Below are 27,798 nucleotides of genomic sequence, written 5' to 3' on the forward strand. Positions count from 1 at the left end.
AGCACTGCCAAGGCCACCACTAACCCTTGTCCCCAAGCTCCACAGGTCCTTTAAATCCATCTAGAGGTGGTGACTACACTGCCCTGCACAGCCTGTTCCATACTTGACAACCCTTTCAGTGAAGAAATTTGTCCTAAAATCCAACCTAAACCGCCCTGATGCAAATTGAGACTGTGTCCTCTGGTCCTGTCCAATGTCCCCCTCACCCGTGTGAGGGGGATGGAGCAGAAATGAGTTTTTATGACACTGTTGTGCCTCATCTTGAACAAAAGAACGTTTGGCCTAGTTGGAAAATGGTTTCTTGGCAGAAAGATACATCCAGAACTGCAACAAGTTCACCATTTCTCCTCAGTTTTCCAAGCTGAAGCCCAGGGCCTGTGGCCTGGACTCAACAGATAACAACACATCCTTTTCCACGTCAAGCAGTGCCTGTTTTCCTTTGCAGGGATCCTTTGTTTTTATTGTACTTCTTCCAGACAGCCAAGGTGCTTGGCCCAAACACTCAAGGTCTTACAGAAAACACATTTCACATTCCTCTGCAGTAGCAGTGAGAACATTTGGAAACAAGCCTTTCCTCAGTGCCTCTGCACTCAGGAAAGCTGCATCTTTGTGTGATTAGTTTTGTTCAGCAGAGATAAGAGCAAAAGCACAGCAAGAGACAAAGAGGTCTCTGCAAGGAGCCACTGCTGTGCTTTGGCACAAGACACCAAAAATGAAAACATATTGTCTTGATATTAATTCCAACTTCTTGGAGAATTGCTCTTTTGGGGATGTGGGTTACCTCGGCGCTGCAGTGACTAATAACAATAAAATTGGATTTTTTCACAGCTAGGATTGTCAGCAGAAAGGTAAAGGGAACTGGAAGAACTTGGGTGAGCCTTGTCCTGTGTAGAAATTTGCTGTGCAGTCCCTGGCTGGCTGTGGCTGAAGAAGAGGGGCTCTAACACCCAGCACTGCCACATCGCTTGAGGAAATGCTGGTTTATTTTGTTCAGCATCACCAGATCAATTTTATTTTTACAGCCTGAGCTAGAGAGTGATATCCTTATCTCCAAAACAACTTCTTGACCAATATTTGCTGCTGTTTGATTCTTAGTCATGCCACAACCCAACAGCATAAGGCTGCAAAGTGTTAAAATCAGATCATATTTTGGAGTTCATGAAGGAGATGGCGACATAAAAGCTGCCTCAATGAAAACTTCACTTTCAGAAGGACCACAGGCACAAACCACAGTGTGTGAGCTGTTCAGTGCTCAAGTTAATGAAAAGGACAGATGTATTAATTAGCTTCTAGGGCTGGTAAAATAATATCATTAGACCATTAGGCTGTAGTTGACAGCTAAATGGAAATATTTGACTGTGGCAGGCCAGGTTAGGAAACATCTGTATAGAGTTATCCTGACCACAGAGTGTTGATTCCAAATCAAAGCTGGCTGAACGCTTTGGTGTTAATAAGTTGTTGACTGAATTTTTTACATCTGAAAATTGTGGCAAATTCATTCTGGTTTTCTGTTTCACAGTCCCATGATACTTTTTATTTGTACTGCTAAAGTAGTCCACTCTCAGCTCTCCAACCATTTTAGGTCTGTGAGCATTTCTGAACTAGAACTAATCCGTTTTGGTTGTCTAGAATACTTCACTAATTACTTATTTTAGGCTTTTCAAACCCCAGATTGAATCATTTTTTAAGCAGCACATTACCAGTTGGCAAAGAACCTAGGAACAGTCTTCTGTTGCAAAACATCTCACATGTCAGCAATCATATTTCTGTGTGAAAGGTGCAGGATGCATCAAGTTTTCAGCATTAATTCTCAGTTTGGAAACGCATGCAATGAATAATATATCCCCATGGAGGGGGACAGGGAGAAATTACCTGTAATATTTGTAAATGTACTTGTGAATCCGTCAGTAAAACTGTGTTGTGGTTGAAAGGACACATGAAGCAAATCTGGGAGGATTCTCTGGGGTTTTGATAGCTGTCAGCTGCACAGGAGCTTCCTTTCACCCACTCAACACACATTCAGGAGGAAATCGTTTAGCCCATGAGAGGAAATGACCAACAGGTAGCATTTATATTTGTCTCCTAAAAATTCTCTTACTTAGGTGGGACTTCCACCTGCAGAAGGCTGCAGACTTTAACTAACAGTGACCTAACCAGGTGTGAAATTAAAGATTGAATTGCTGCACATCTGTAGGAAAAAACTGATCTTTTCTGTCAAATAAAAACTTTCAGGTAGTCCCAAGTTTCTCCGTAACTTCCAAAATGTTGGGTTTTGTCCTCATGTCTGTGTATCTCAAATTCTTTAACTACATACAGACATTTTTCCTAAAGAGGGAAACACATAATCTAATTCCTCAGGTAACACATCCTTTCTGTAAGGTACTGAGAATCCTTCTCATTTATGATTTTAACGGCAAAATTTCATATGGCTTTTAAAATGTGTATTCCTTCACAATGGAGAAGAGTAACCCTGCAGAATTTAGCAAAAATATCCATAAAAGCTCTTCATGGCCATGAACAGACTTTTAAATAAAAGAGATTTCCTGGAAAAATGTGTGAGTGATATGAATAAATTATACATATTCATAATTACGTGAACAAAATATGGAAGGCAATGAATTTGTTATGCTAAACACCAAATTGGTCTGTTTACATTGCAGCCATCCATTCTCACATGGATTATAAAATTTTCTTTTCCAAGAACTGTGGCTAGGAAAGCCCATTTCTCTTGAAGATATAAATGAGACTTGGAAATTTATGTGAATGCACTTCATTTTCAGAATTAAGGAAACACAGTTAGTGAAGACCATCTTTAAACAGGCTGACAAAAAGAAACAGAATTTAGGTTGAATTCAATTAAAAATTTTAATGACTAAATGACATTGATTGCTTGAAAAAAAATGAGTGAATAACATATATTGAAAATGAGAGGTTATAAGTGTAATTGTAGGAAACTGATGCTGACTCTGTGTTGCAGCATCTCACAGAAGGTTACACTTCAACACCCCTGTGGAAGAGTGAAAGACATCATTGTCCTAATGCTTGTCCACTCCTTTGCTGGGGTGAAAGAAGTTGCAATAAAGTGATTAAAGCAACATGCTTTCCATTCTCCCAAGGAAAGTGTGGTAGAGCTGTTGAGATGTGTGCTGGCTGAAGGTGAGACTCTCAGCTCATCCATCGGCTGCTCTTTGGAATGGGAAAAAAAAATGTAAAATATCCACGCACAAAAATAGAATTTAAAAAAATAAAAACTCCTCTAAGCACTGTAGTCGTGGCAAGAAATTTACATATTATGTCCTCTTCCATAAAAAAGCATCATCAAAAAGAACTTGTGCCAGTTTTGTATTAAAAGGCCTATAGAAATCTCTTAAAATTGCCTTGGTGGTTGGCAGCATCGGGCCCAGGCTTCTGTCTTCAGGTCTTCGGGTGTTTGATGCAGGACTCTTGGTAATCAGAGCTTCTTGTTTCTCACTCAGAGGTCCTGTGGAAAAAGAGAATATCATCTTCAAATTTTCCCCCAAAAATGCCCATCCTAAAGATATCTAATGATTAAATCAGAAGGTTTGCCAAGTGGAGAAAAATGTCGTTTTTGTTAGCAGCCAAAATGTTTCAGAATGTTGAATACAGGTTTAGATCAGTAAAATGGATCACTACTGGTAAATATGGAAATAGGGCATGTTCTTCTCCCATTAATTAATCATCTCTATAAAAAGCAGCATAAATTACTCTTGGGGGAAAATACCTGTTTTCAAAAAAGCCCAGTGACTGAAGACAACTTCCCCTCCATTCTGGAGCTGCAGGTATTTTATGCTGCTATTTCATTTCATGGTGTGAGTTGACTAATACCCAACAGAAACCCCACAAGCTTCACTCAGCACTCAGGAAAGGCCTGGCTTGTTTATCTGGAGGCTGGCAGTGGGATCAAAGTGGACACAGGTGTAGTGAGACCCCGCTTTGGGAATAAATGTGCCTCAGCAAGATAAAAAGCTAGGGAGTTTTCCAGCACAAACCACGTTCAGGAAGCAGATGCCAAGCTTTTCATCTGTTCAGCCTGCTCCATCCAAGCTTTCTCATCATCTAGACCAAATCCTTGGACCAGACAGACGATTTTTCAGCCACATTTTCATTCTCTTGCTACTGTCAAATCAACATTGGGCAACGTTTTGTCTGCCGGCGTTTCTTCCAAGGATTAGCAACAGATGTCTCAATCAACACAGCAAAAACACAATTTCCCCCTTCTCCTCGGCTACAAACACAACCTTTCATCATGCTCAGACTTAGGTTCTGGGCTGGTAGCACTTCAGTTTGTTAAAATTGTGGGGGATAACTTTGCATCTCCATAAACCCATGGCAAACAAGCCCTGAGTGCCTTCAGAAGCAGGATTGGCCTCTGTATGGGAAGATAAATCCCTGCATTCTTAGTGGTGTGGATTTTTTTTTTTCTTTCTTGCTCTTATTAAGATCTTCTAACACCAGGCATTTGAGAATTTAATTTTGCTTGACTCCAGGCAATAAGATTAATCCATCCTTCAAGCCAAATTCCTTTGCTTCTCTTAATAAAGCAAAACCAACCTAAAAGAAGAAGGATAATAATGATTTTGCACACTTAAACCAGCCAGCAAGCACCTACCCAGGTCCAGGAACTGGAACACCATGTGCATGGTGTACCTCATGTTTGATGCATGGTCCTCCAGGCGAAGAACAAGGATCTGATCTTTGTTAAAAACTGTCAGCCAGTCCAGGAGATACACAACATAGAGCCCTACCTGTAACCTCACCTGTAAATACAAAACAAACTCAAATTAGTTCACCTTACAACACTTCTACCTGTAAAAAGAACCAAAAAATCCCAAAATGTGCTTTTAAGGAACGACAAAAAGAAAGCATGTGCATATTTTTACATCTTCCTCTCATTTTCTGAACAGCTTAAAGAAATCTTTGCAAACAGATTTTCTGCTGGTGAGAGATGTCATTTTACCAAGCTGCACTTGCTGCACCAGCCACAGGTGTGTGTAAAATTGTTGCACAGACACAAATATCTGTAGAAGGATGCTCAGCCACTTCACACCCAAGATCTCTGTGCTTGGAGCCTTCCTGGAGACATTGAGGCCTCTCAGCCCCCGAATGAAAAGTGATTCAAGGGAAGATGCTCAGTCCTGCCCCTTCTCCAGACCCTGAGGCTGCTTATTTCAGTTTGATTTCACCTTGGGAAAATAATTTAGGGGTGGGCTTGGCAGTGCTGCATTAAAACTTGGACTCAGTGGCCTTACAGGTCTTTTCCAGCCTAAATGATTCCATGATTTTCAGCTGCACCAGGTCACGTTGCCATGAGCAGGACAAATATTCTGCCTCGCTGTCAGGTGTTAGATTTGGGTGCATTTTGCTGCATCCTCTGATTGCAATGATTAGGTTGAGATCTCAGCTGCAGCAGCATTCATGGTGCCTTGTCTGAGTACCCAGAGAGTCAGACCAGAGTGGGGGAAAGTCAGATTTTCAGCCTCTCCTGCCTTTATCTGTTTTTCTTTCCTCCTCAGTTTTACATAACAAGTTGAAACATAAAAAGAGTAGCCTTGGTGTTCTTAAAAAGTCCAGCTCCAACTGTGCTTATAAATATTTTTCTAAATCCCTTCAGGCTCAGAGGAGAGGAACATGAATCCCAAGTCTTAAGCATCTTTCATAAAAAAGACTTAACATCTTCAGCTCACATTACCACAGAGCCCATGAAGTCAGCCAACAGCCCCTTTCACTTCTGACATTGCCCCATCACCTACAATACCTAAATTCCCCAAAAAAAGCCTTATTTTGAAGTCTTGCTGAATTATTATTAACCTGTGTCATTCTGATGTGTGTCTTATACCGTAAGTCTCCATATTTATCAGATTTCTTTTTAGATGTGCTACACCAGAATCTGGAAACTTTTATTTGATGAAGACACCAGGCTAAGATGAGACAATTCTGGCAGGGCAGCACCCCAGCCCCTCAGTCAGTGCCTCACTGCACTCAACACTGGGGCAAACTTGTGGTTTAATGTTTCTTTTCTTACTCCAGGCTCTTATAAATAGTTTCTCCATCTTCCTTGTAAGCTCCTCCAGGTGCTGGCAGGCCACAGCTGGGATCACCCTGGTCACTGTGCCTTTCCCTGGGTAATGTTCTTTTCACTGATTCCAGGTGCCAAACACCCCTTTCTTCCCCCTCAGCATCCATCAGCAGCCAGGATGCCTAGGACACCTCTCTGGCTTCAGAAACACATTAACAAATAGCAAACCCCTTCTTTTCCTGGCACAGTCACAGAATTAGCAACCTAATGAGCTCACCAGGGACAGCAATCCTCACTTCTTCAATGCTCAGCAAACCACGAACACAACAGATTTAGCAACTTGGCTGAAGGAGAAGCTAAAAAAGGCCACTGAGGAGCACAGTTGGCATGTGGGTTTTATTGCAAGCACCTGCTTGTGGCTCTGTGGAAGGAAAGAGGCCTCCTCTGCTCGTTTCCAAAAGCATCTTCTTCAAGAGGGCTGCTGAAGACAGCAAATGGAGATGGGTTCTGCACCCTGAGGATGAACATAAGAGGAAAACCTTTCCTTCTGGTTCTCTCTCTGCCTTTCTCTGCCACACTGGAAGGGATACATTTGTGCAAGCAGATGGCTGGAAAATTCTGTGATGCTGCCCAGCAGCAATTGGTGTGTGAGGAAGTGCTGGGGGCTGCACTCAGGGATGAGCAGCTCCAGGCTACCTGGTAGTGAGAGCAGTGTCCTGTTTGCTGTGCTGCTGCAGGGCTCCAGCCCGTGGAATGCACTCTGTACTGCTCTTTGTCCAGTGGAACAGCCAACAACTTCAGCCCAGAGGCAAAGGAGGGAACTATTCCCTCTGAATCCTTTACAGCCTGAGCAAATAAAAGAGGATTGAACAGCAGTCTGACCAGATGAGATACTCCAAGTTCATCTCTTCTCTGCCCTCGAGCAAAATCTGAAGTCAGTTCTATGCTAAAATTGTGAATTTTGGAATTGTAAGCCTGTAATACTTATCCATTTCCCTGCCAGCAGTTTCTGTGTTTTCTTGTATAATTTTCTGGCATGAACGATTAAAAAAAAATAAAAGAAAAAAAGTTTTATCTAGTTATTGGTAGCCTTTTCTTACAAAAGAACATATAATTTATTCTGATTTTGAGGCAATTTGGTACTGCAAAGATCTTTGCCAGAACTACTTTTTTTTTGCTTGCACATTAAATTGTAATCTTCACTAAATATGCTCTCCATGCACTTGCACAATAGGAAAGCTGTGTTATCCCTCTTGGCATTCAGCAGGGAGCAGGCTGAGGAGACAGCTGGGCCCTCACACCATCTTTTACATGTCTACATATATATTTATACCCTCCACTTTACAAACGAAGAGGGAGAAAGGTTTGATTTCTCGCTGCTTCCTTGCACAGGATTTTGGTGTCTTAACAACCTTTCCAGCAGGTTGTCCAGCTGGACAGTGCCCAGGCAGAAAGGGACCTGGGGCTACTGGTCACCAGCCAACTGGACACGAGCCAGCAGTGAGCCCTGGTGGCCAAAGGCCAGTGACACCTGGCTGGGTCAGGAATGGTGTGGGCAGCAGGAGCAGGGAGCTCGTTCTGCCCCTGTCCTTGGCACTGGTGAGGTCCCACCTCGAGTGCTGTGCCCAGCTCTGCCCCTCAGCTTGGGAAGGACCTTGAGAACATCCAGAGGGGACAACGAGGCTGGAGAGGGGCTGGGAACACAAACCCTGTGAGGAACCCCTGAGGGAGCTGGGGGTGCTCAGCCTGGAGAAAAGGAGACTCAGAGGTGACCTTGTCACTCTGCACAGCTCCTGGAAGGTGGCTGTGCTCAGCTGGGGTTGGGCTCTTTCTCCAGGAACTGACAGAACCAGAGCACACAGCCTCAGCTGCACCAAGGGAAATACAGGTTGGATATCAGAAAAAAGTTTTTTACAGAAAGAGTGATAAAGTTGTGGAATGGCTGCCCAGGGAGGTGGTGGAGTCACCATCCCTGGGTGTGTTTAACAAAGCCTGGATGTGGCACTGGGTGCCAGGGTTGGGTTGAGGAGTTGGGGCTGGGTTGGACTCGTTGATCTTAGAGGTTTCTGTGAAAGCAGCAAGGAGGCAAAAGTGCCAGGAAATACGTACGGGCATGGCGTTGTTGAGGGTGTTGTTGTAGACACAGGCTCGCAGGGAGAAATCCAGCACGCAGCTCTCAAAGAGCTGCAGGGATTCCGCCACCTTCTCGTGGAAATCCTCCGCGGATTTGTTGGCGCTGGCGAAGTACAGATAGTCAGAGTACAACCTGTGAGGGCAAAACGTGGAAGGGAATGGAAGAACATTTATTTACACAACAGGTTTGGCAATTCCAATCAGCTACAGGAACACCAGGGAAAGGGGACATGTGTGTAACAGCATCCCACCCACCGCCTGTCACCCAGTGGCATTTTTTCATTCATTTTAATGAGTTTTAGCTCACAGGAAAACCCTCTCCAGGGGATTTTGAACAGCATGCCCACTTTCAAGGTCTGCATCCCTGGACTGCATCCCTGGAGAGCTGACCCTAGAAATCATGTGAGCCAATGTTTTCCCCTGAAGGCAAAATTGAAACTTTAAATTCATGTTCTCTGTGAACAGAATTGGTCTCAGCTGATGTTGCTGCACCTCTACACCTGCTGTTCCATGGGCAAGAACAATCCTTGTCTCTAAAGCTTAAAGCTGATTTTAGAAACTTTAGGTGGGTTAGAAAGAGTAATTTTTATATTACTACCAAGTTGGCTACACTCAAAGTTAGAAAGAGCCCATATTTCCCATTCTTTTTACAGGAAGCTTCTCCAATCTTATGCTGACTTTCCATCAGAAAATTCCAATTTACTGCACCTGTTGATTTTCTATTTTTATTTTTTTAAGATGAAGCAGGAGTTTCTCTAAGCTACAAAGCGTTATCCCTTCATTGCACACTTTTAACACAAGCTTTACAATTACTTTAAATCACTTAAAATGATTTAAATCACTTTATAAAGATTATGTAAATTCAAATTCTTTTGGGGGTGATGCAATGAAACAACCCAGAACCTACAGGCAAGGAAAATATCATTTTTAGCATTAAGCCCTGAAACCTTTATTCAGCTTTTGCAAGATAAATATGTTTTAAAGAGACAAAGGAAATGCCCAGACATGACACAAATATTAGATCTGGATCACAAATATTAGATCATGGTATTTTAACTTCCATTCATAATTAGGCCTAGAATAACCAGAACCACAACAATGCCACAGGATTTCAAAGACAATTTTGTATCATTTGAGGAGTCACTTCCCTAAGTGTGTTTGCAGCATAGATTTGATCCCTCCATAGTACCCCTCTCTTGATAAAATTCAAGAAATCCTACATATTTTTCAGCCTCTTTCAAAAACCACAGGTTTTTAAGAAATAAAAGCACCAATCTATTCAGGTCTCACACATTACTGCAATAACCTTTTGTATTGCACTTAGTTTATTTACCCTTTAACTTCCCTAGATTTCCATGGGTACTTAAAAACACCTCATTTGGAAAGTTTAGGCCTAAATCCAGCAGAGCACTTAAGCACAGGAACAGCCCCTCAGCACTCATTATTTATGTCAGTGTTTTGCAAGAACAGAATTTTAATTCCCATGTGAAACAAATGAAGATTCTCTGTTCATTTTAAAAGAAAGAAGAGAGGGAAAAGCTGAAGGACCAGGCCAGCCAGCTGAGTTCACCTAAATTAGACACACAACAGCATCTCCTGCTTGCAGGAAATGTGGATATCAGGACTTAGCTTGTCCCAGGGATGGTGGGACTGAGTGGTGAAAGGTTTCTTCCTGGGAAAAATCAGCCAGCAGGCATCAGGTACAGCATGGGCCAGGCTGAAGTGTCATTAAAAATGTTTAATATGACTGCTTCATATTTCTATCCATCCATCATAAAAAATGCCTCATTTTTCAGACTCGTTGTCATCTTATGAAAAACTACATTTTTGAGGACAAGTTCTCCCTCTGGAGGGCAGTTGAGATTTCCTTTCCATTTTTCTTTTTTTCCCATCTGTTTTTAATTCTGAGGACATCTGCCTTTGCTAATTAGGATTTCAGCTGTTCTAGCTGCTTGAAGTCCTTCCCTTCAACCTCTGTCCATTCCAATGAAGTAATGACACCAGTTGACAACAACCACCTCAAAAAAAAGATGTCATTCAGATATTCCCTGCTGGGGCTAGCCCAGACTTTGTGCAGGTTAGACCAGAGCCCATCCCAGCCCCCTGCCCTCCTGGCTGCTCCAAGGAATCTGTCCCACTGCCTGGCACTGGGCTGTCCCTTCTGCTTTTGCTCCTGCAGCTCAGATGAGCCACGAGGAATGCAGGGAATTGCAAATAAAAAGGAACCACTTTGTCATAAACACAGTCAAGGAGATGAAGCTGACTTTTTCTGTGACCCCTGCTAGAGCTGGCAAAGAGCTACACCTCCATTACAGAGGGTGGTTAAAGCAATCAGGGATTTTGTCACTAATTTACATGAGGAAGCCACTCCAGCCACTCTCTTGCATAAAATTACCATCTGTTAACTCCTGGGGTCAGGAGACAACACTGATGCTGAGAGCTGCATTTGCTGACACAGGAGCTGGGAAACATCTCCCAGTCCTGCTCTCCCCACAGCCATGTCCTGCCAGCAGGGAACCTCTTTGGGGAGCACCACCCCAGCCCTGGAAGCTGATGGGCAGAGGGCACGGGCTGCCTGCACAAGCAGCACAGGTCTGCTTTTCTCCCAGAGACACCAGAGCCTGGTCCTCACCATCATCTTCATCCCCTCCATCACCTGCATCCCCACCATCATCTGCATCCCCACCATCATCTTCATCCCCACCATCATCTGCATCCCCACCATCATCTTCATCCCCACCATCACCTGCATCCCCTTCCTTCCTTCCTTCTCTGAGTTTTCCTGGTGCTTTGCCCTTGAGCACTGGCCCTGCCACAAGTGTTCTGACGATCCTTATGGAGCTGCAGTGAGGAGTTCACACCCCCTCAGTCTGATCCTTGTGGCCTCTGCCTCCATCCCCTCCATCCTCCCCATGACTCCCATCATTATTATCCTGCTTCAGAGGACACAGTGGGAAGGAATGTCCCAGAAATCTGGAGGAAGACTGGAGAGAAAAAGTGAACTGTAAGTGAAAAGCTGGACATTCCTGACTCTCTACAGCCATTTAAAACTGCCCATACCTATTCCAGGGAAAAGCCAAGCCCTTTCCCTGCAATCAAAGGAAGACCAAAGATGAACTCATGTAGCTGCTGGCTGTGCCAGCTACAAATGTCCAGTGAAACTTTACACAACTGTCTGACTAAACACTTTGAAGAGTTTTAAGAACTTGTATCATTTGCTGACTCTAGAGCTATTTAATCATTCCTAATCATTATTATTTAATCAGTTTGAACTGCAAACCCCATAAAAACATAGATTTCACTATTTAAATGAAATGAAACATTTCCCAGGACTACTTCTGCTGAGATCTAGAGATGCAGTGCTCTCATAGTATATAGAGTCCTACTGAAAACCAGGGCATATTAGCTCAGGTAATTGCATTAGATTGCATTTGGAAACCTATAAATCCTTTTTTTCAGAGTAGTTCAGGAGTCCAGGTATGGCAGTCATGGCATTCAGACTCACATGCTTCTCTTTAAAACATTATCACTGTTACCTGTGCCAAAATACACAGAATAAAACCCCTCTTATCACAACCAAGTGGCTCACAAGCACCACGTGAATATTTACTTGCATCCAACAGAGTGAGAGCTAAACATATTATTATAACAAGAAAATATTCTCACTCACCTTTCAACAGGGTCCCTCAGCATGATGATAAGTTTGGCATTTGGTTGGAAGGCATGGATAAAATCCTGGATTAGGAAGGGAGGTTCTCCTTCAGTGCTGTTGTCATAGAAGAAAATCCAAGCGTTGTTGTCCCACATTGTCGAGGCACTGGCCTCCCCTGGAAATGAAAAGCACCTCTGCTGGTAACTCATTCCATTCCTCATGTTGGAGTGGAAACTGGCTGAATTTTTAAGCACTATAAGGCAGATCAAAATTGACTCCATGGATTTCAACACACCTCAGTTCTGGCTAAAGCTCCCAGAGCTGCAGCAATCCCACTGCCCTGTGCCTTTGGCAATGCAGGGATGCTTAAGGCAGGTTTTATGCAATTCCACCTGAAATGTTGCTCTCCATCACCACACTGCTTCCTACTGGTGGCTAACACATGCAAATACATTTAATTTGGGCTGGAATGGACTGCTCAGGGTTTTAGCACATTTTCCAGTGAGGAATCAACAGAATCACAGAATGAGCTGGGCTGGAAGGGACCTTAAAGATCATCTTGTTCCCATCCCTTCCACTAAGCCAGGTGACTCCAAACTCCATTCAACCTGGCCTTGAGGAGGCAGGAGTTTGTCCCTGCTGAAGCTTTGCAATGCATTTTGTAGCACCCACAGGTTGGCCTAAATGCTCCCAATCTCAGAGAAGCATCTTGCTAACAAATTGCAGAATATGCCACAGAAAAATGTGGAAATCTGCTGATCAACAGGGTGGTAAATATCATCAGGAGGATCAGTGGGCATATAAGAAATATTTTAAAAGCAATTGAGATTCGTCATTAATGTTTGAAATTTTTTTTTTTTGTATAATTATTCATGTAGAAGAAGTCAACTATTTATGACTAGATAAGGTTTATAGAATAAATAGCACACTTTGGTAAAATACCAGATTCTGGTATCTTTAGTGTCTGAAGAAGCTCACTCAGAATGCAATGCTACAGGGAGAAATATATTCAGTAAAAATCTCTGCCAGAATGAGGTATGTGATGGTTCAGCTGCTAAATAAATTATCTGGTATGTTGTTTTGAATTTTGTAACCTTTTCTGTCTTTTTAAGCAGTCCTGGCATTTATGTGGCATAGTACTGTTCAACAAAACATGCACCGAAGCTTTTTGGGGACTTCCACTCTCTGACAGTCTAATGAAAGCTAATTCTTGCTAATGAGGTTTTTCAAATCAAAGGGAAGGAGATTAAAAAAATAATAATGTTGTAGGCTTATGGACTTGTACATTATTTCCCTATTTTCTTCTCCCTTCCTCTGCTGGGAAAGCCCAATAAAGATTTAAAAAAGATGGACAAAACACAACATGAGAAAGGCACTGGCTCCAAACTTCAGCTGAGCATAATGGGATTCATTAATAAAGTCTGGGAGTTGTTAGAAAACACATTAATCTTCTGTCACGTTCATTTTGCCTCTTTTCAGGAGGAGGAGATCAGGTCCGTTGGCTATAGCTGGGTGTCCACAACAGCTCCACTCTTCCATTCTAAATTAATTAGCCAAAGCACTGCCTAATCACCAGCAGGCTTCCACTTGTCAATTAAAACTCAATTAGCCCAGCTCCCACGCTGGGTGAGGCAGAAACACAAAGGATTAAACAGAGGCCAGGAGCTGAGACAGCCCTGCCACAGAAACCTCTCCTGAGCCACCAGGACGTGGGGGAACGCAAAGGGAAGGAGCCCCTGCAGGCAGGGATTTGCTGGAGAGGGCACTCCAGGGGTGGAGATGACCTTGGGAAGTCCCTGCTCCATCCCCTTGACAGCCTGGAACAGCTCCCTCAGAAATGTTTGCCTCAATTATGGAATTACGGCAAGGTAATTAAAGTCTGCGACCTCATCGAGCCACCTACTCCTCTTTGGACTAGATCTGATCATCCTTCACAGCTCTCTGCTCTGTTCCCTGATCACTGTGGATGTTCTGCTGGATTTATCCCAATTAGTGTGGCCAAACCTGCAAACACCTCCCTACGCTGCTGCAATGTGAACTACACAAAAAACCAAACCAAAACAAAAAACCAAAACCACCCAGTTCATTTAAATGGGCAGAGTCTCCTAACATCAGAGCCCACATTCCATAGAAACTGTGAATTCCATCACCCAAAAGCTGCAGGCAGGACACAAGTCAGGGAAAATCTCATCATCATAAAGGCTGGAGAAGACCTCCAAGACTGTCAAGTCCAACCCAAGATCACAGGCACAAAACCAAATCATGCTAAAGCATTAACAGGGCTCAAGGTGCTCCTCCAGCCCAGCAAAACCTGGGGTCAAGAGGATAAATCTTCCCACAAGATGATTGTCACAAATTTAATTATGGGGAAAAACTATATTAAAAATATAATAATCATTCTGGTCCCTGCCAACTTTTATAATTTCAATTTCCTGAAACAGGGAAACAATTTTTTTTCTGACAATTTGACAGTTTTGGTTTTCATTTATAATACAGGTTTAATACCTACAAAGAGAACAAGCCATACTAAACATGAGATAAATTAATAACCAACAATTAATTATGTTTAATTATACTGGTATAACTGAATTATTTTTTTTCTTATGGACTTAAAGGTCATATGAATTATTAAATTACCTAAAGAATGGTGCATAACCTCTTCATTCAGTCATGAATGGATTAACATCATATTGTGTTTTCACAAGTCATTCCTCTGAATTTATCTTATTAATGATTCCACATAAACAAATCCTGTTCAGAATGCCTCAGGCTGGACAGCTCTGTACTCTGGGGTTCATCTCTAAACAGATATTGTGGTGGTTTTTTTTGGAAAATGCAGTTATTACCTAGTAGGTTTAATATCCAAAGAGGCCTATCTTTTCAAAATAATATAACATGATGAACTACTGAAATATTTACAGTTTTAATTTGATTTTTCTTTACAGTCATCTGAAATAAGAAAACGAGGATTATGAAAAAAACTGATATTCATACAGATTCATTTTAGGCTAGATGGCTTTGTTTTGTTTTTTACCAAGGTCATAAAAGACTGCTTTAATGAGTATAATCATTCAAGACTTTTCCTGTAAACTTAATAAGAAAACCCAGCAGAACCTTAATGAAACAAGAAATGAGACCACAGGAAAGAAACACAAAGTGAACCCTACAAAAAGCTGCAACAGGAGGTGGGTAATCAAAGATGTACATTGCCAATTAGATTAGTGAATTTAATTAGTATGAGCACTTCACCCATCAAAGGACAGGAGATATTATTATAAGTAGCAGGAAAATCTGCAGATGTCCTTGATGGCAACATTTCTTAAGAACCCCATCTTACAAACGCTGCTCACTGTTGCAATGTTCAATAAAGTGAATGATGGATTTAAATGGAGGCTGGGGAAGTATTGAACAAATGTTTCTCAGACAAGGCTCTGGTTTAACCAACCCAAGGCATCATCATATCTCACCCAGCCAGCAATAGGTTAAAATTTTAGGTTATTATGTGACCAAACCTCCAATAATTCTGAGGACAGGCAGTAAAATCTTGTCTCTATTTTCTGTAAAATTGTGACTTCAAGCCTACTTGAAAAGTCTCTTTTTGACAGGGAACTGTCACTTGCACAACTACTTTTTGCATGGAATGTGTCTGGTTTCCCTGTGAAATAAGACTGGTAAAACTCCCATCCCCTCAGTTTTCTGGCTTTATCAGACAGCAAAAGCAGAATTTAGAAGTTTGTGATATTCCTCATGGGCACTGTAAATCAGTACACCATGGGCCAGAGTGGATGAGCCCAGTGGATTGACCACTGTGTGCCATGGAAAGCAATCCAGGGATCCCTCCCTAGAGCCCTGTGCTCACCATGGACTTCCTTAAAGTACAATAAAACAGCACTTCTAGACCATTCTTAGTGGAAATTAGGCAATTTAATACCAACTAATTATATCAATTTCTTCTGTTGGAGCTTAAGAGCCACTGGGAGCTTTTGCTCCCACATCTCCCACCAGCTCCAGGATTTCTGCAGCACCCAGTGTGTGCCATACCACCACAATTACTGATTTATCCCAGACATTGCTCCAGCATTTGGAAGTGAAGCCACAACCCCAGCACTACAGGCAATCTCCTTATAATTGTGCTGAAAGTGGATGTGGCACTTGGGGACATGAGTTAGTGGTGGCACTTGAGGACATGAGTTAGTGGTGACCTTGGAAGTGCTGGGGGAACGGATGGGTGTGATGATCTTAAGAGGGTTTTTCCAACCTAAATGATTCTGTGAAAACAAAATGAAAATTGTGTTTGAACAAGTCACCAAGGTCATTCTCATTCTTGGAAAAAAAAAAAACCACATTAATTAAATGCTGATGCTCATCAGATATACAGCATTTGCTCAGGAATTTTCTGAAGATAATCACAGCTTCTTAACAAAGAAAGAAGGAAAAGAAAGCCAAGAGCTTCCAGGCACACCAGAGAAGAGCAACATCAGGGGCTCTGTGCTGAGAACCAGCCACAAAATCCCCCTCTGGTGCCTCAGCTCTGAGCACTGCCAACGTGGAGACACAGAGAATTTTGGGGCTGTTTTTGCTCACCTATGATGATGTTGTTCCTCTTGCCATGCTCCTTCACTGCATCACTCTGCAGCACGCTCTGGATCTGATGTGCTGCCAGGTCGAACAGATCCAGGTAATCTTCCACCGGGTAGCGGTCGTGAAATCCATCCCTCAGCCGGATGATTCCTGGAAGAACAGCCAAAAAGAGAGAATTAAAATCATCATTTATAACAACAGCAGGGCAAGACTAACCCCTGGTGCAAACCAAGGTGGTTGGCCCCCAGCCAGCCAACATCAGCACGAGATCAGAACGACCACGTGCAACCCTCAGACAAAAGTGCCAATAATGAAGTGGCTGAGATCTGAGATACTGAATGATTACACCATAAATTTCACATACTTTAAGTGCTCTGTTTTGTAGTCCCTGCATGAATGAGCTTGGATTTATCTTCTTCCAAATTTAGCTTCTGGAAGGAATATAGAAGATAAGATTCTACTTCCACTTGCACCCATGTAAATTGCAGTAATATTGGACTCCCACTAGATTTACTGTTTTGAGATTGAGCACAGGCTCTGATGCCAAATATGCAAATCAACACACACTGGGAAATCATTCATGGGTTTTTTCCTTTCACAGGTATGCAAATAAAGCTCCACAGTAGTATCTTCTTTTTTTCCTCTTCTTCCGTGCACTCCAGGGTGAGTTCAGTATCACCTTCCCCCTGTGTTTTTCAGCATCTTGAGCAGCATCCTGTGATTTTTATACTCCTTTTCCCACTCCTGTTTCCAAATCTAGTCCCACTTCTCCATTTGCTGTACATGCTCCCCACACAGGACTTCTCAGCTCTCCCTTTCTTGTTCCCACAAGGCCAATAATTATCAATTATGTGAGAGGAAAGCTCAGCAAGGGATTGCTTTTGTCCATTGCCTCTGATTTTCCCCTTTAGCAAAGTGGGATTTAATGAGGGTAGAAGAAAGTTCAACAGCATATTTTGACTTGTTTTGAGGGGGGAAAAAGCGCAAGCGTGGTGCTACAGACAGCCTTGGTTTGTTGCCACCCCACTCCTGGGAACAGAAACAGTGGCAAGGAGCCAGGAGAGAGAGACAGTCAAGCTGAGACAAAGTCCTGTGGAGCATCAACCATCCCAGCAGAAGGGGAAAGGAGTGATTTGCGAAATGGGGCCTCCCCAGAGGGCTGTTTAACTTCAGCTGAAATTAGTCAGTCTCATAAAAATCCACTGAATCAGAGGATGCCATTGAACAAAGAGACTTTCTTGTCCAGCTTAAGTGTTAGAAACCAAACCAAGTTAATAGCCAGGAGCATAGGAGTCATAGCCACTTGCTGGCTGTCTCAATTTCACTTGTGAGTGTGTTTGTCATATTCTCTGTTTTTCTTTCCTTAATTTTTAAATAGTAACCATTAGGTAATGTACTTTAAAGGCAGAATTAAAGGACTGAGCCACCAGGAGTAAACTTGATCTTTCATTCTCAGTGGCAGACAGCTGAAAAGATCAGGTCATCCCTACAGATCCCTCTCCCATGAGACCATGAGCTCTGCAATGTTTCCTCATTCTCCAGCTTTACAAAACAACTTCAAAAAAACTGAATTATGCAAAGAATGTTCTCTTCAAGGATCAGCACTCGGTCCCCAGTGGCTGACCACAAGACTCTGCAAGTGGAGGGCTTGTGAATGCCAGCACAGTGAAAGGAATTCACCCTTGTTCTCAAGTCAGATGCACTCCAGCCTGATTTTTTACATTCTTCTGCCTGTTTGGTAGGTCAGGTTCAGAGCTTTAGTGAGTCCAGTCTTGCTGAAGTGAGGCTGGGTGCATTACCTCCTCCAAAATTCATTCCAAACATTTATGTTGAGGTTGATGTAAGTGGAGTTGTAAAACATTTTAGCTTAAGGTATCAATGAGGTTCGGCCTTTCCTGCCAGCACTACCATGGAACACAAAATCTTCCACAGATTTTGCTGACACTTCCTTCTTTCCATCACTTTATCTGAACATGAGAAAAAGTTGTGGCTGTCCCTGGGCCCCTGGGAGTGTCCAAGGCCAGGTTGGATGGGGCTTGGAGCAACTTGGGATAGTGGAAGGTGTCTTTGCCCATGGCAGGGGTGGAACTGAATGGGCTTAAAGGTCCCTTCTGACCCAAACTATTCCATAATTCCCATGTTTTGTCTTCAGTCAGCTGCTGAACAAGTGATGAACAAGTCCCTTCTCATGGGTCTTCAAGGAGGACCACGATGCTTCTCTTTGCTTGACTTGGTTTCACTCCTCAATTCCCACTGGTGCCTCCAGTGTTTCTCAAACAGGATTAAATTATCTCAAAAGCAAAGCTGTATTTTTATCACATGGCTCTACATCTTATTTTACAAAAAAAGTATTTATAAAATGTCCAAAGTATTTACTTTGGCAACTTTCTTATGGCATTTGCGAAGGAAGAAAACTGAAAATTTAACAGCAAAATAATGAATTCCCATCTCTGTGGCTGAGAGCTCCTCACCAAGCAAGGAACAAAACCCTGTCTGCAGGAGCTCAAAGGTTCTTCTGGGATCCAGGGCACAGGGAAACAAGATGGAAATGACAAGACCACATGGAGGAGAAATGAAGAATTTGAAGTAGCACTGCCAGTGTCCCAGTGCCTGAGAAAGTGTTCTTTCTTGCCTTTAGACACAGAAATTCAGTATTTTCCCATTCCAAGGAAGCTTAGAAAAGCACCAAAAGAAAGTAGTGATCAAAGTCTTCATCTACACTCCAGCGCCAGTTTTTTTCTGTTCCAAAGTCTGTGTCTGTTGCCATAAAGCAAGAACAAATGAGAAACAGAAATTAAGAAGTCACTAAAATAAACAGAATCTTCCTGTTGGAAACAGTAAAATCACTGAAATTTCCTTGATCTTTGATACCAAAGTCATACAAAGTGAGGGCATGCCAGCACTTAGCTATGCCCAAGAAGAGGAAAATCCAGTGTCTGGGTGGAATACAAAAGGCACAACGCTCATGCACATGTAAAGGGGAGCAGTTAGGAAATTCAGATGAGTCTTCTGCAGCTCATCTCTAACCACAAGACAGACCTTCCTCAGCATCCAGAGAGAGATAAGAAGGAGGAAAACACTTCAGATGGATGAAATTCTGTGCTCAGCCCCACTGCCTCAAGACACCCTTTGGAGGTGCAATCATGAGGGGTGGATGCCTTTTGGTCCAGTTGGCCACAACCCCAGCTAGTCAAGTCTGCCTTCACAGATGGAAATAATGATATCATCCAGAAAAAGGATCAAAAATATGTGCAGGGTCCTAAGTGAGAGAGAGATTCCTCATGCAGAGCAGCTCTACTGATCAGTGCTGCCCAGAGCTGTGGCACTAACAAAGCTCCTGCCACAATTGTATTTATTGAACCATAAGGACTGAAATTTTAAATGGCGACCCATCATTTATTGATGTAAGAAAGCCTTTACAGAATTTTGCAGTACAAAAGTATCACTGCTGCTCTTCAACTCCCTCATGACAGCCTAACAGTTTCTCTTCTCGCCTTTATAAATTCATAAAGTCAGTCTTATGCACTGTTTTTGTTTTCCCTTTGATTTTCCAAACCGCTGCAAATAAACCAAATGAAAAGTGCATTTTCTCAAGAGGCTTTACCCAAAACACCATTGAACACCAGCAGGTTGAGCATCCACCACCTGGATTTCTCAAAACCACCAACTTCAGTGGTTTCTTTTCGCCCTGTTCTTTTACAAGTTTTAAAGTTCTTTTAAAAGTTTGCTATGTCTTCTGATGTTTACATATTTCTACTGGAGCTCTCAAACACTGTTTATGCAAATAATGATTGTTTTGCATTCTTCTTTGTGAGAAGAGAGAATTAATAGATTGTTGGTTTAACCAGTGTGGTTGGAGAGGTGGCAATTTCATCCTCCAATCCACTGTCACTTTTGGAATTATATATACTGCAAAGTCAGAAATAAAAGTTACTTCCTTTTGCTCTTTTGATCTTAGTGTGAATGCATAAGTTATTTCGTGTTATCGTGTGACAGTTTTTAGGCAAGCCAATACAGAACAAATGTACAAACTTCATCCCAATTACTTACAACATTTTAAGGGGGCACAGCTTGCCTAGCAAAGGACATTTTGACTCACCAAAGCGTTTCCTGGTCCACCAGTGGGGCTCCTTGATGGCCGAGAAGCGAACGTCGGGGTGCAGCCGGAGGCGGTCGTACAGGTCCGTGGTGCCACACTTGGGCTGCCCGATGATGTAGAAGTGTGGCAGGCAGCGCAGGCGGTAGTGCTTGTCCTTGTAGTGGTACAAGTGGTTCCAAAATACCTTCCTGAGGTAATCAAAAATGATCCGAAAGCGCTTGGAGTAGAGTGCGTAGGAGTTGGTGGCGTAGGGATCCGTGGTTGTGTTCCCGCGGTACTCTTCGTACCAACAAGGGTTCTTGCTGTTTGGAAGGAATTTGTTAGGAATTACCGAAAACATCTGCAACATAAAGAACAACAATTTCAGTCAAGGCAGCAAGCAATCGACTTCTCTTACTTAGCACTTTTCTTACTTAGCTCAGTGAGAGAACAGAAACATTACCTGGATACTTCTACCTACAAAGCTGACCCCATTTTTTCCTTCTGATGGCACCATAACCAAACCCTGTGCAACCCACTGGGCTGGGAGACAAGTATTTAGAAATCCTTTCATTTTAAGGCCAGAAAGGGCCTCAATAATCACCTCAAATCCTCTGCAATCCCAGGAACTGATTTTTAAAGTCAGACATCTAATCCTCAAATCAAATTACCTTCCAGTTTTTAACTCTGAAATACAAGGTTTGCAATGATTTTCAAGAGGACACCCTAGCTAGCAGTTATTAGAAAGGCTCTTTTCTTATTTATCATTTCAGGTGACAGGTAAATGTAAGTCACAATGATTTTTGCATGAGAGAAGGTAAAAGTTCAGTGACATTGTACAGCTACCAGAAGACTGTCTGATTTTTTGCTTCAGGTGTCAAGACCATTTATAGAACCCATCCATCCTGCCCGTGACTCAGAGGGACGTGATCTACAATATCAACTTCTCAGCTGCTGTGAATCAGGAGACTCTAGATGGTGTAAATCACTGCATGAACATCCAAACAGTTGCACTTTTTTATATCTAGGCAAAAGATTGATCCAAAACCCTTGAAATAAGGATGTAAAAAGCAGTTTAAGACACACCTCAATTCATACTTACATGTGGCTCTTGCTTCCTCAGCTCTTCTAAATCAGGGCGCTGCCTCGTTATAAACTCTATCTTTGAAGTAATGGTGTCAATAATTAATTTAATGCTTGGATAATCCTTTACATATGAAATATTCATTTTTGAAGGCTGGTAATAGTCTTTCATGTCACTAAGGCTTTCATTGTCCATTAAGCTGGGATTGCTAGCAAAAGCTCCGTAATGGAAGGGAGATGGGATCAGCAGCAGGCCGTGCTTGGCTCCAGTCAGTATGTAGGATACCATCACCAGAGTCATTATGATCAACCCAAACATCAAACTGCAGAGCTTCCCCTTCCTCAGGCAGAAAAAGCCATTCCAGCTCTCACAGTGGTCAGTCCTCACTTCCAGCACCGCGAGCCACTTCATCTGCTTGCTGTCGGTGTACAAAGGGATTTTATTTTCTCCTCTGCACACAGGACACTTCTGGTTATTGTGATCAGGTCCACGGCATCTGAAACACTGTCTGTGCAAGTCATTTGGTAATAAATGTATGCAGCAATTAATGCAATACCTCATATTACTACCGTTACACTCCTACATTAATGAGCCAAGCACAGCCATAAAAAGTTTCTGAAGCATATGAGTCATCTTCTGCAAGTCTGAAATTATTTTGTTCCTGGAGTGGTTCTACAACTACTCAGCAATGCAAAAGGACAGCTTCAAAACAGAATAAAAAGTGACATGTGTCACAGAAAGAAAAAGAAGCCCCAACCTCCACCAAGACACAAAAATAAATGTACTCTGTATGTGGTTCCCAAGAATTTGGCTCAGTAAGAGGAATGTGGTGAAGTAAGGATCAGCTATAAAACTGGCTCAAGTTTTTCCCATTGAACAAAATGAGAAGGAAACAAAAATGTTACGTAGTGTGAAAATATGCAAAAAATAAAAATAACTCATTTTCCTCTGCTTTATGCTGGAATAGGCAAATATGGGTAGAAGTTTCCAGGTTCCCTTAAAACAAGCAGGTTCCAAATTGCACTGCTGCTGCTGGAAGCTTCATCTTCCCAGAGGTGGTTCCAAAGAGATGCATTGTCCAACCTAGAGAAACAAACCCAGATATTTATACACAGCCAGGCATCAAATCCACATCAGCCACAGCCACAGCAAAGCACAACCTACCACCAGTCATTTCAGATGCCTATTTGAAAGATGCCTGTCGTTTGCCAAGTCTGTTAATTACAGCACTCAGATATTAAACCCAGGGAACATTTGGCTCCAGGTTCATAGTGAGCTGCCCCTGATTTTCCATCACCCATCTGCTCACATCAGTGACTGGTTGCTACTACAGGTAACTCTACACGACTCACTAACCCACCCAGCAGATCTTAATCTGCTCTTGAAATATGGGAGCATTTCTGGACAGTATCCAGTGACACAGGTTTAAATAATTATACTCTTATCTGCTCCTGAGGACCATAAATGAACAGTCCTGAAGTGGGGTAGGACCCTCTTTGAGGCAGGGATAAAGTAGCAGTCTCCTTTCAAACATGGGAGATAAAAAGCTAAACAAAAAAAAAAAAAAAAAAAAATCAAAAGCCATCAGTAAAACATTCAGCAAAGTGAAGGGATTAAAAAACAGACACAAGGAAAAGGCTAATGACAGAATCTCAGGTTTCTGGACAAAATGATGGGTCCTCTTATTACTCACCAAATCAGAGAAGTATAATCATTACTATTATGAGTCCCACAATTTGACTGTTTTGCCTTTAGCTCTATCAACACCTATTTTTAATGCAGCAGCACTGCTATAATTCTAGATAATAACTCCTGGTTCATTCCTACAAAAGTGTCCTGATCAAATGGGACAGTCAGTTCAGATCCCACATTTATCATCATCCTGCTGGCTGCATTTTTGTATGAGACAAAGTGCTTTTGTAGAAATTATTTGTATTCTGATGTTTCTCCCACTGAACACTGTCACATATTGGAGGATTTCTGCAATCAGAGCAAGCAGACTGTGTCTCAAAGACTCAAAAATAATTAGATAAATATTGAACAAAAGTATTTGCAAAATAATTTCCTTCCACACCAAAAAAGTTCATTTCTTTAATGAGTTTATTCTCTGAGCCAGATGAGGCAGACAGAAATCATAGCATAATCATTACTGACTATATTTAAACCAAAGAGAAAGAATCAGTGCAAGACTTCTCAGAGACCAGTCTTGAAAACTTCTCCAAAGGAGCAAAGCTGTGATGACTTTGACAGGAGTTTGAACAACTAGAGATATTAAATCAGATTCATATGGGTCATTTTAAACCTAGAAAGTTTATAATTTCTTATGTGTAAAACATCCCCCCAGTAAACATCCAAAAGAAAAAGAGGAACTACGGAAAGGAGCCAAGGTTGGCAAGACCTTGATGGTTGTCCAAACACCACCAATGGTGGTGAGAAGGACAAGAAAGGGAAGTTTTGACAAGAAGTGAGAAGTTTCCACTTCCCAAATAAATATTTCAGGCAGAAATAAGACCCTGATCAAACATTTTCAAAGAGGAAGCAAAGGGGGCCAGAGACAGAGGCAGTGTCAGGGCAGATTCAGGCAGCATCTACATCCAATGGAGGAAGTAATGAAAACAGAAACAGCTAAGAAAAAACAAAAAAAAAAACAACTGCAAAAAGGAGAGGATGGAGATGAGGGCCTTTGTCACAAAAGATAAAAGAGGAAGGTGAAAAAAGCCCCTCTGAAAAAAGAAGCATGAAGAGGCTACAGGTTAAAGCAAGAAAATATCTAAAAACCCCAACCTACAGCATCTTTTCAATTACATTTATCATGTTCTACACATTGATTTTTATGTAACCCTTCTGCCCTGAACTCCTCTTCTTTGACATCCACCTCAGTACCCTCTCAGACCTCTGCTCCCCAGCTCCTTGCTGTTTATTTTCATAGACCAATTCCTATGCACTGGCTATTTAAAATAAAGAAAAATTCCAATTTATCTTCCAGTCCTCTTCTAACAGGGATCTGCAACCTGCTCAGTGACACTGACTGAACAGATTTATCTGAGATGGCCTTATGGGATCAATTCCAGGCATGTGTATTTGACATCAATTCTCAAATTTTTAAAAAGAGCAATCAGAAATACATTAATTAATGCAGACCACAGGGCCTTAGAAAAACCACATAACCTTCTCTGTCCTATGTCCATTTGCGTGTTAAAAAATTGGACTGGAATTTATTGAACCCTTCACAGCTGCAGATACTTCTCACAAAAATCTGGTACAAATATTACAAAGCCAAGGAAAAACCATGTTAACTACATCTTTGGCAGGTGAAGAAAATGGTTTATCAGGAAGCTGATACAAGGGAGAAAAAAATAGAAACATGTTTAGGCTACAGTAAAACTGAGATATTAATCACACCAGTCATGAGGGGAAATTTAAAGTTTCACCAGCAACCATAACTCTGCCAGCTCATGCACAAGCACTGCATCAAGCTCCTTAATTAGCTGATCAGTTTGATGACCTATCACAGGACAATGACAGATCACTCAGCTAATAGAATAGAGACATTGATCTCTTTTTTTTAATAACTGCTAGTTGCCAACACACCATTTTACACAATTTTCCAGTGGCACGTTCATGAAATACAAAAAAACTGAATTGTAACAAACACATAAAAGGATCTGATTTCTTAGTGCCACTCCTTTCTCTTTCCCAAGCAGTTTTTGACAGTTCATTCCCTAAGAATTTAGCATGGCATGAAGGATGCTCACCAGAAGAGCAGCATCTTCCCCCAGCCCTCATTTCCCTCCTTCACCCCATGAAATCAAGACATCCACAGTGCCCTGCTTTTGTTCCTTCCATCCAACATTCCCAGCAGCAACAACCACAGCCACCAGCACACGTCACCTCTTTGTATTCCACTCCTGAGAGCACAAGGATGTGGATTGCAGGCAGAGGGAAGGTTATGAGGCTTGAGCTGGCAATAAACCATGTGTGTCTCCTTATATTTTAGCTGCAAAGCTGCTGGCTGTTCACTGGCAGAAAATTACTCTCTTTACACAACAAGCAGTGTCTTTGTATATTGAATAATGTAGCATGTAATTTCCCCTTGTTGGAGGGAAGGGTGAATTATTTATGATCACGTCTATACTGCATTTGTCTGCTGTACATTAATGCGTGCCAGCCCTAACCACAGAGCAGAAATCAACAGCAACCTTTGCAAGCTCCTTGGCCAAAAGCAGCCCTCCTCATAAAAACCAGGATCTTTGGGAATAGCCTGAGAAGGAAATATGGATATACAAGATGACACACAGCAGAATAGGGGGGAAAAATGGAAAAGCTCTCCTAGATTTCAATTTATTCCCACTGAAGCCAAGGGGACTTCGTTCCAAACTCAAGCAGGCTCAAGATAACAAAGGTATTTATATGTAACAGAACTTAATAGCAAACAGGTGAGACTTTTAATGGCAGTTTCCCTGAGCAATTCCTGCATTCCATGAGAGGAGGGGCTGTTGGGGGCTCAGGATGCAGGAGAGGAGGCTGGTGGGTACCACTGGGCAGGCACCACGAAAGCAAACAGCAAAAGCAAACCACAAAGCCTCACACCAAAGCACTGAAAATACAGCACCCACCAGGCCCTACTCATCTCATACACAGGGTGAAAAGAGACATTCCTCCCAAAAGATAAAAGATTTTTCATCATCCACATGGGTTTTGTTAACTGTATAGAAAACATCCGAAATTCTGTATTATTCCTATTAAATAAACATTTCCTAAATTTCCTCCCCTTTCTTTTTAAGGATTGTAAGGGAAGACTGTAACCAAAATGGTTCCAGAATCTCAGAATCATGGAATTACTGAGATTGGAAAAGCTCTCCAAGATCATCAAGGCCAAGCATTAATTAAGCACTACCAAAGCCACAACTACCTCATGTCCCCAAGTGTCACACTGACACAGCTCTCAAATCCCTCCAGTGATGGTGACTTCACCACTGCCCTGGGCAGTTCCAGTGCTCAGCAACACTTCTGATGAAGAAATTTTCCCTAATATCCAACCTGAACCTCCACTGCTGCAACTTGAGGCCATTTCCTCTTGTCCTAATGCTTGTCCCTTGGGAGAAGAGACCGACAGACTTTAAAAAGCAATTACTTTCATATGCTCAGTCACGTAGCTGAAATTGTCCTCCTCTGTGAATAAGATAAAACAGATTGAACAGATTTTACACATATGTAAAATGTGTGACCTGTTTTCCAGGTCACCAGCTCCTTAATATTTAATATGCTTTATTTTCTTTCAAAACTCTTTAAAATAAAGATAAATCAAACTTTTACTGGTGCTCTTCAGGTTACATTTTTCCGTAGCCTCATTACTTCTAATCACAGTCAGCTTCTCCTCCCACCACATGAAAAGGTGGCTGTTAACCTCTTATAAACGCATTTCAGGTACACCAGGAAGACATTTCTCATCCTGGGGTATAAATGCTTCCCTGAATTTATGTCAGTGAAGCTACAGCACTTTGTTTCCTCCCTTCACACACTATAATTGAAGATTTCAGGTGAATCAGTCCTGATGGGCAGCTCACAACCTAAACTATGGATGTCTAATGCAAGTGAGAAAATAATCCACAGCTCTCAGATTAGATAGGATGAAGCCTACTTAAAAAGCTATAGATTCTTAAAAAGGTACAGATAAAATAAAGGATAAACACTTCTATCAAAAAAAAAAAAAAAAAAAAAAACCAACCAAACAAAAGAATAGGCAAAAGATAATACTGCTGAATCATCTGGCCAGGAACATCACATTACTCCTAATTTAATATATCTAATGCCATTCTTTGAGCTATGTTATTCTATCCATAGTCTCCTAATTGTTTCCACTAATCTGGATAAATATTCCTTCTGCCTAAGTGCCTTCCCTGCCAAATCAGGAAGGTTTGTTGAAATCAAGTTCTCAGTTTGCACTGCTGATGTTTTTCGAAATCTCAGAGCAAAGCTGATCCCACGCCCTCCTGAACACTCCAGAAATGAACTTCCCTGTGGAAATGTTTCCCTCTGAAAATCTCCTGTGAAGACAAGGCTGTCATTAGTTAGAGATGCAGCTCTGGAAGTGAAAGGCTGCCCACAGTCCTACCACGATCAACTTTCCATGACTCACATCAAGAGGAATGGAAACATGAAAGGGCAAAGTGAGGCTGGTGGAGTGAAATCCTCGTAACATTTTCATATGGAAAGAAAAAACCCAACAATAT

The 27,798-nt window shown here is 42.0% G+C and overlaps 1 protein-coding gene across 6 annotated transcripts in view; it reads right to left on the reverse strand.

The window, feature by feature from the left end:
- Positions 1-2,840: 2,840 nt before the first annotated feature.
- Positions 2,841-27,798, reverse strand: part of CHST15 (carbohydrate sulfotransferase 15) — a 46,230-nt gene continuing 21,272 nt past the window's right edge. For all 6 annotated transcript variants that reach the window (XM_021526366.3, XM_085582934.1, XM_085582936.1 and 3 more), the window contains 7 exons: positions 21,584-22,648; positions 20,503-20,842; positions 16,407-16,553; positions 11,841-11,997; positions 8,147-8,303; positions 4,631-4,778; positions 2,841-3,481 (listed from right to left, as the gene is read on the reverse strand). In XM_021526366.3, the coding sequence (XP_021382041.1) occupies positions 3,291-3,481; positions 4,631-4,778; positions 8,147-8,303; positions 11,841-11,997; positions 16,407-16,553; positions 20,503-20,842; positions 21,584-22,126 (1,683 nt within the window). In that variant the 5' untranslated portion in view covers positions 22,127-22,648 and the 3' untranslated portion in view covers positions 2,841-3,290. The remainder of the gene's footprint in view (positions 3,482-4,630; positions 4,779-8,146; positions 8,304-11,840; positions 11,998-16,406; positions 16,554-20,502; positions 20,843-21,583; positions 22,649-27,798) is intronic.

Source organism: Lonchura striata, chromosome 6 (genome assembly GCF_050655825.1).
Source record: "Lonchura striata isolate lonStrDom1 chromosome 6, ASM5065582v1, whole genome shotgun sequence".
In the NCBI taxonomy this organism is placed as follows: Eukaryota; Metazoa; Chordata; class Aves; order Passeriformes; family Estrildidae; genus Lonchura; species Lonchura striata.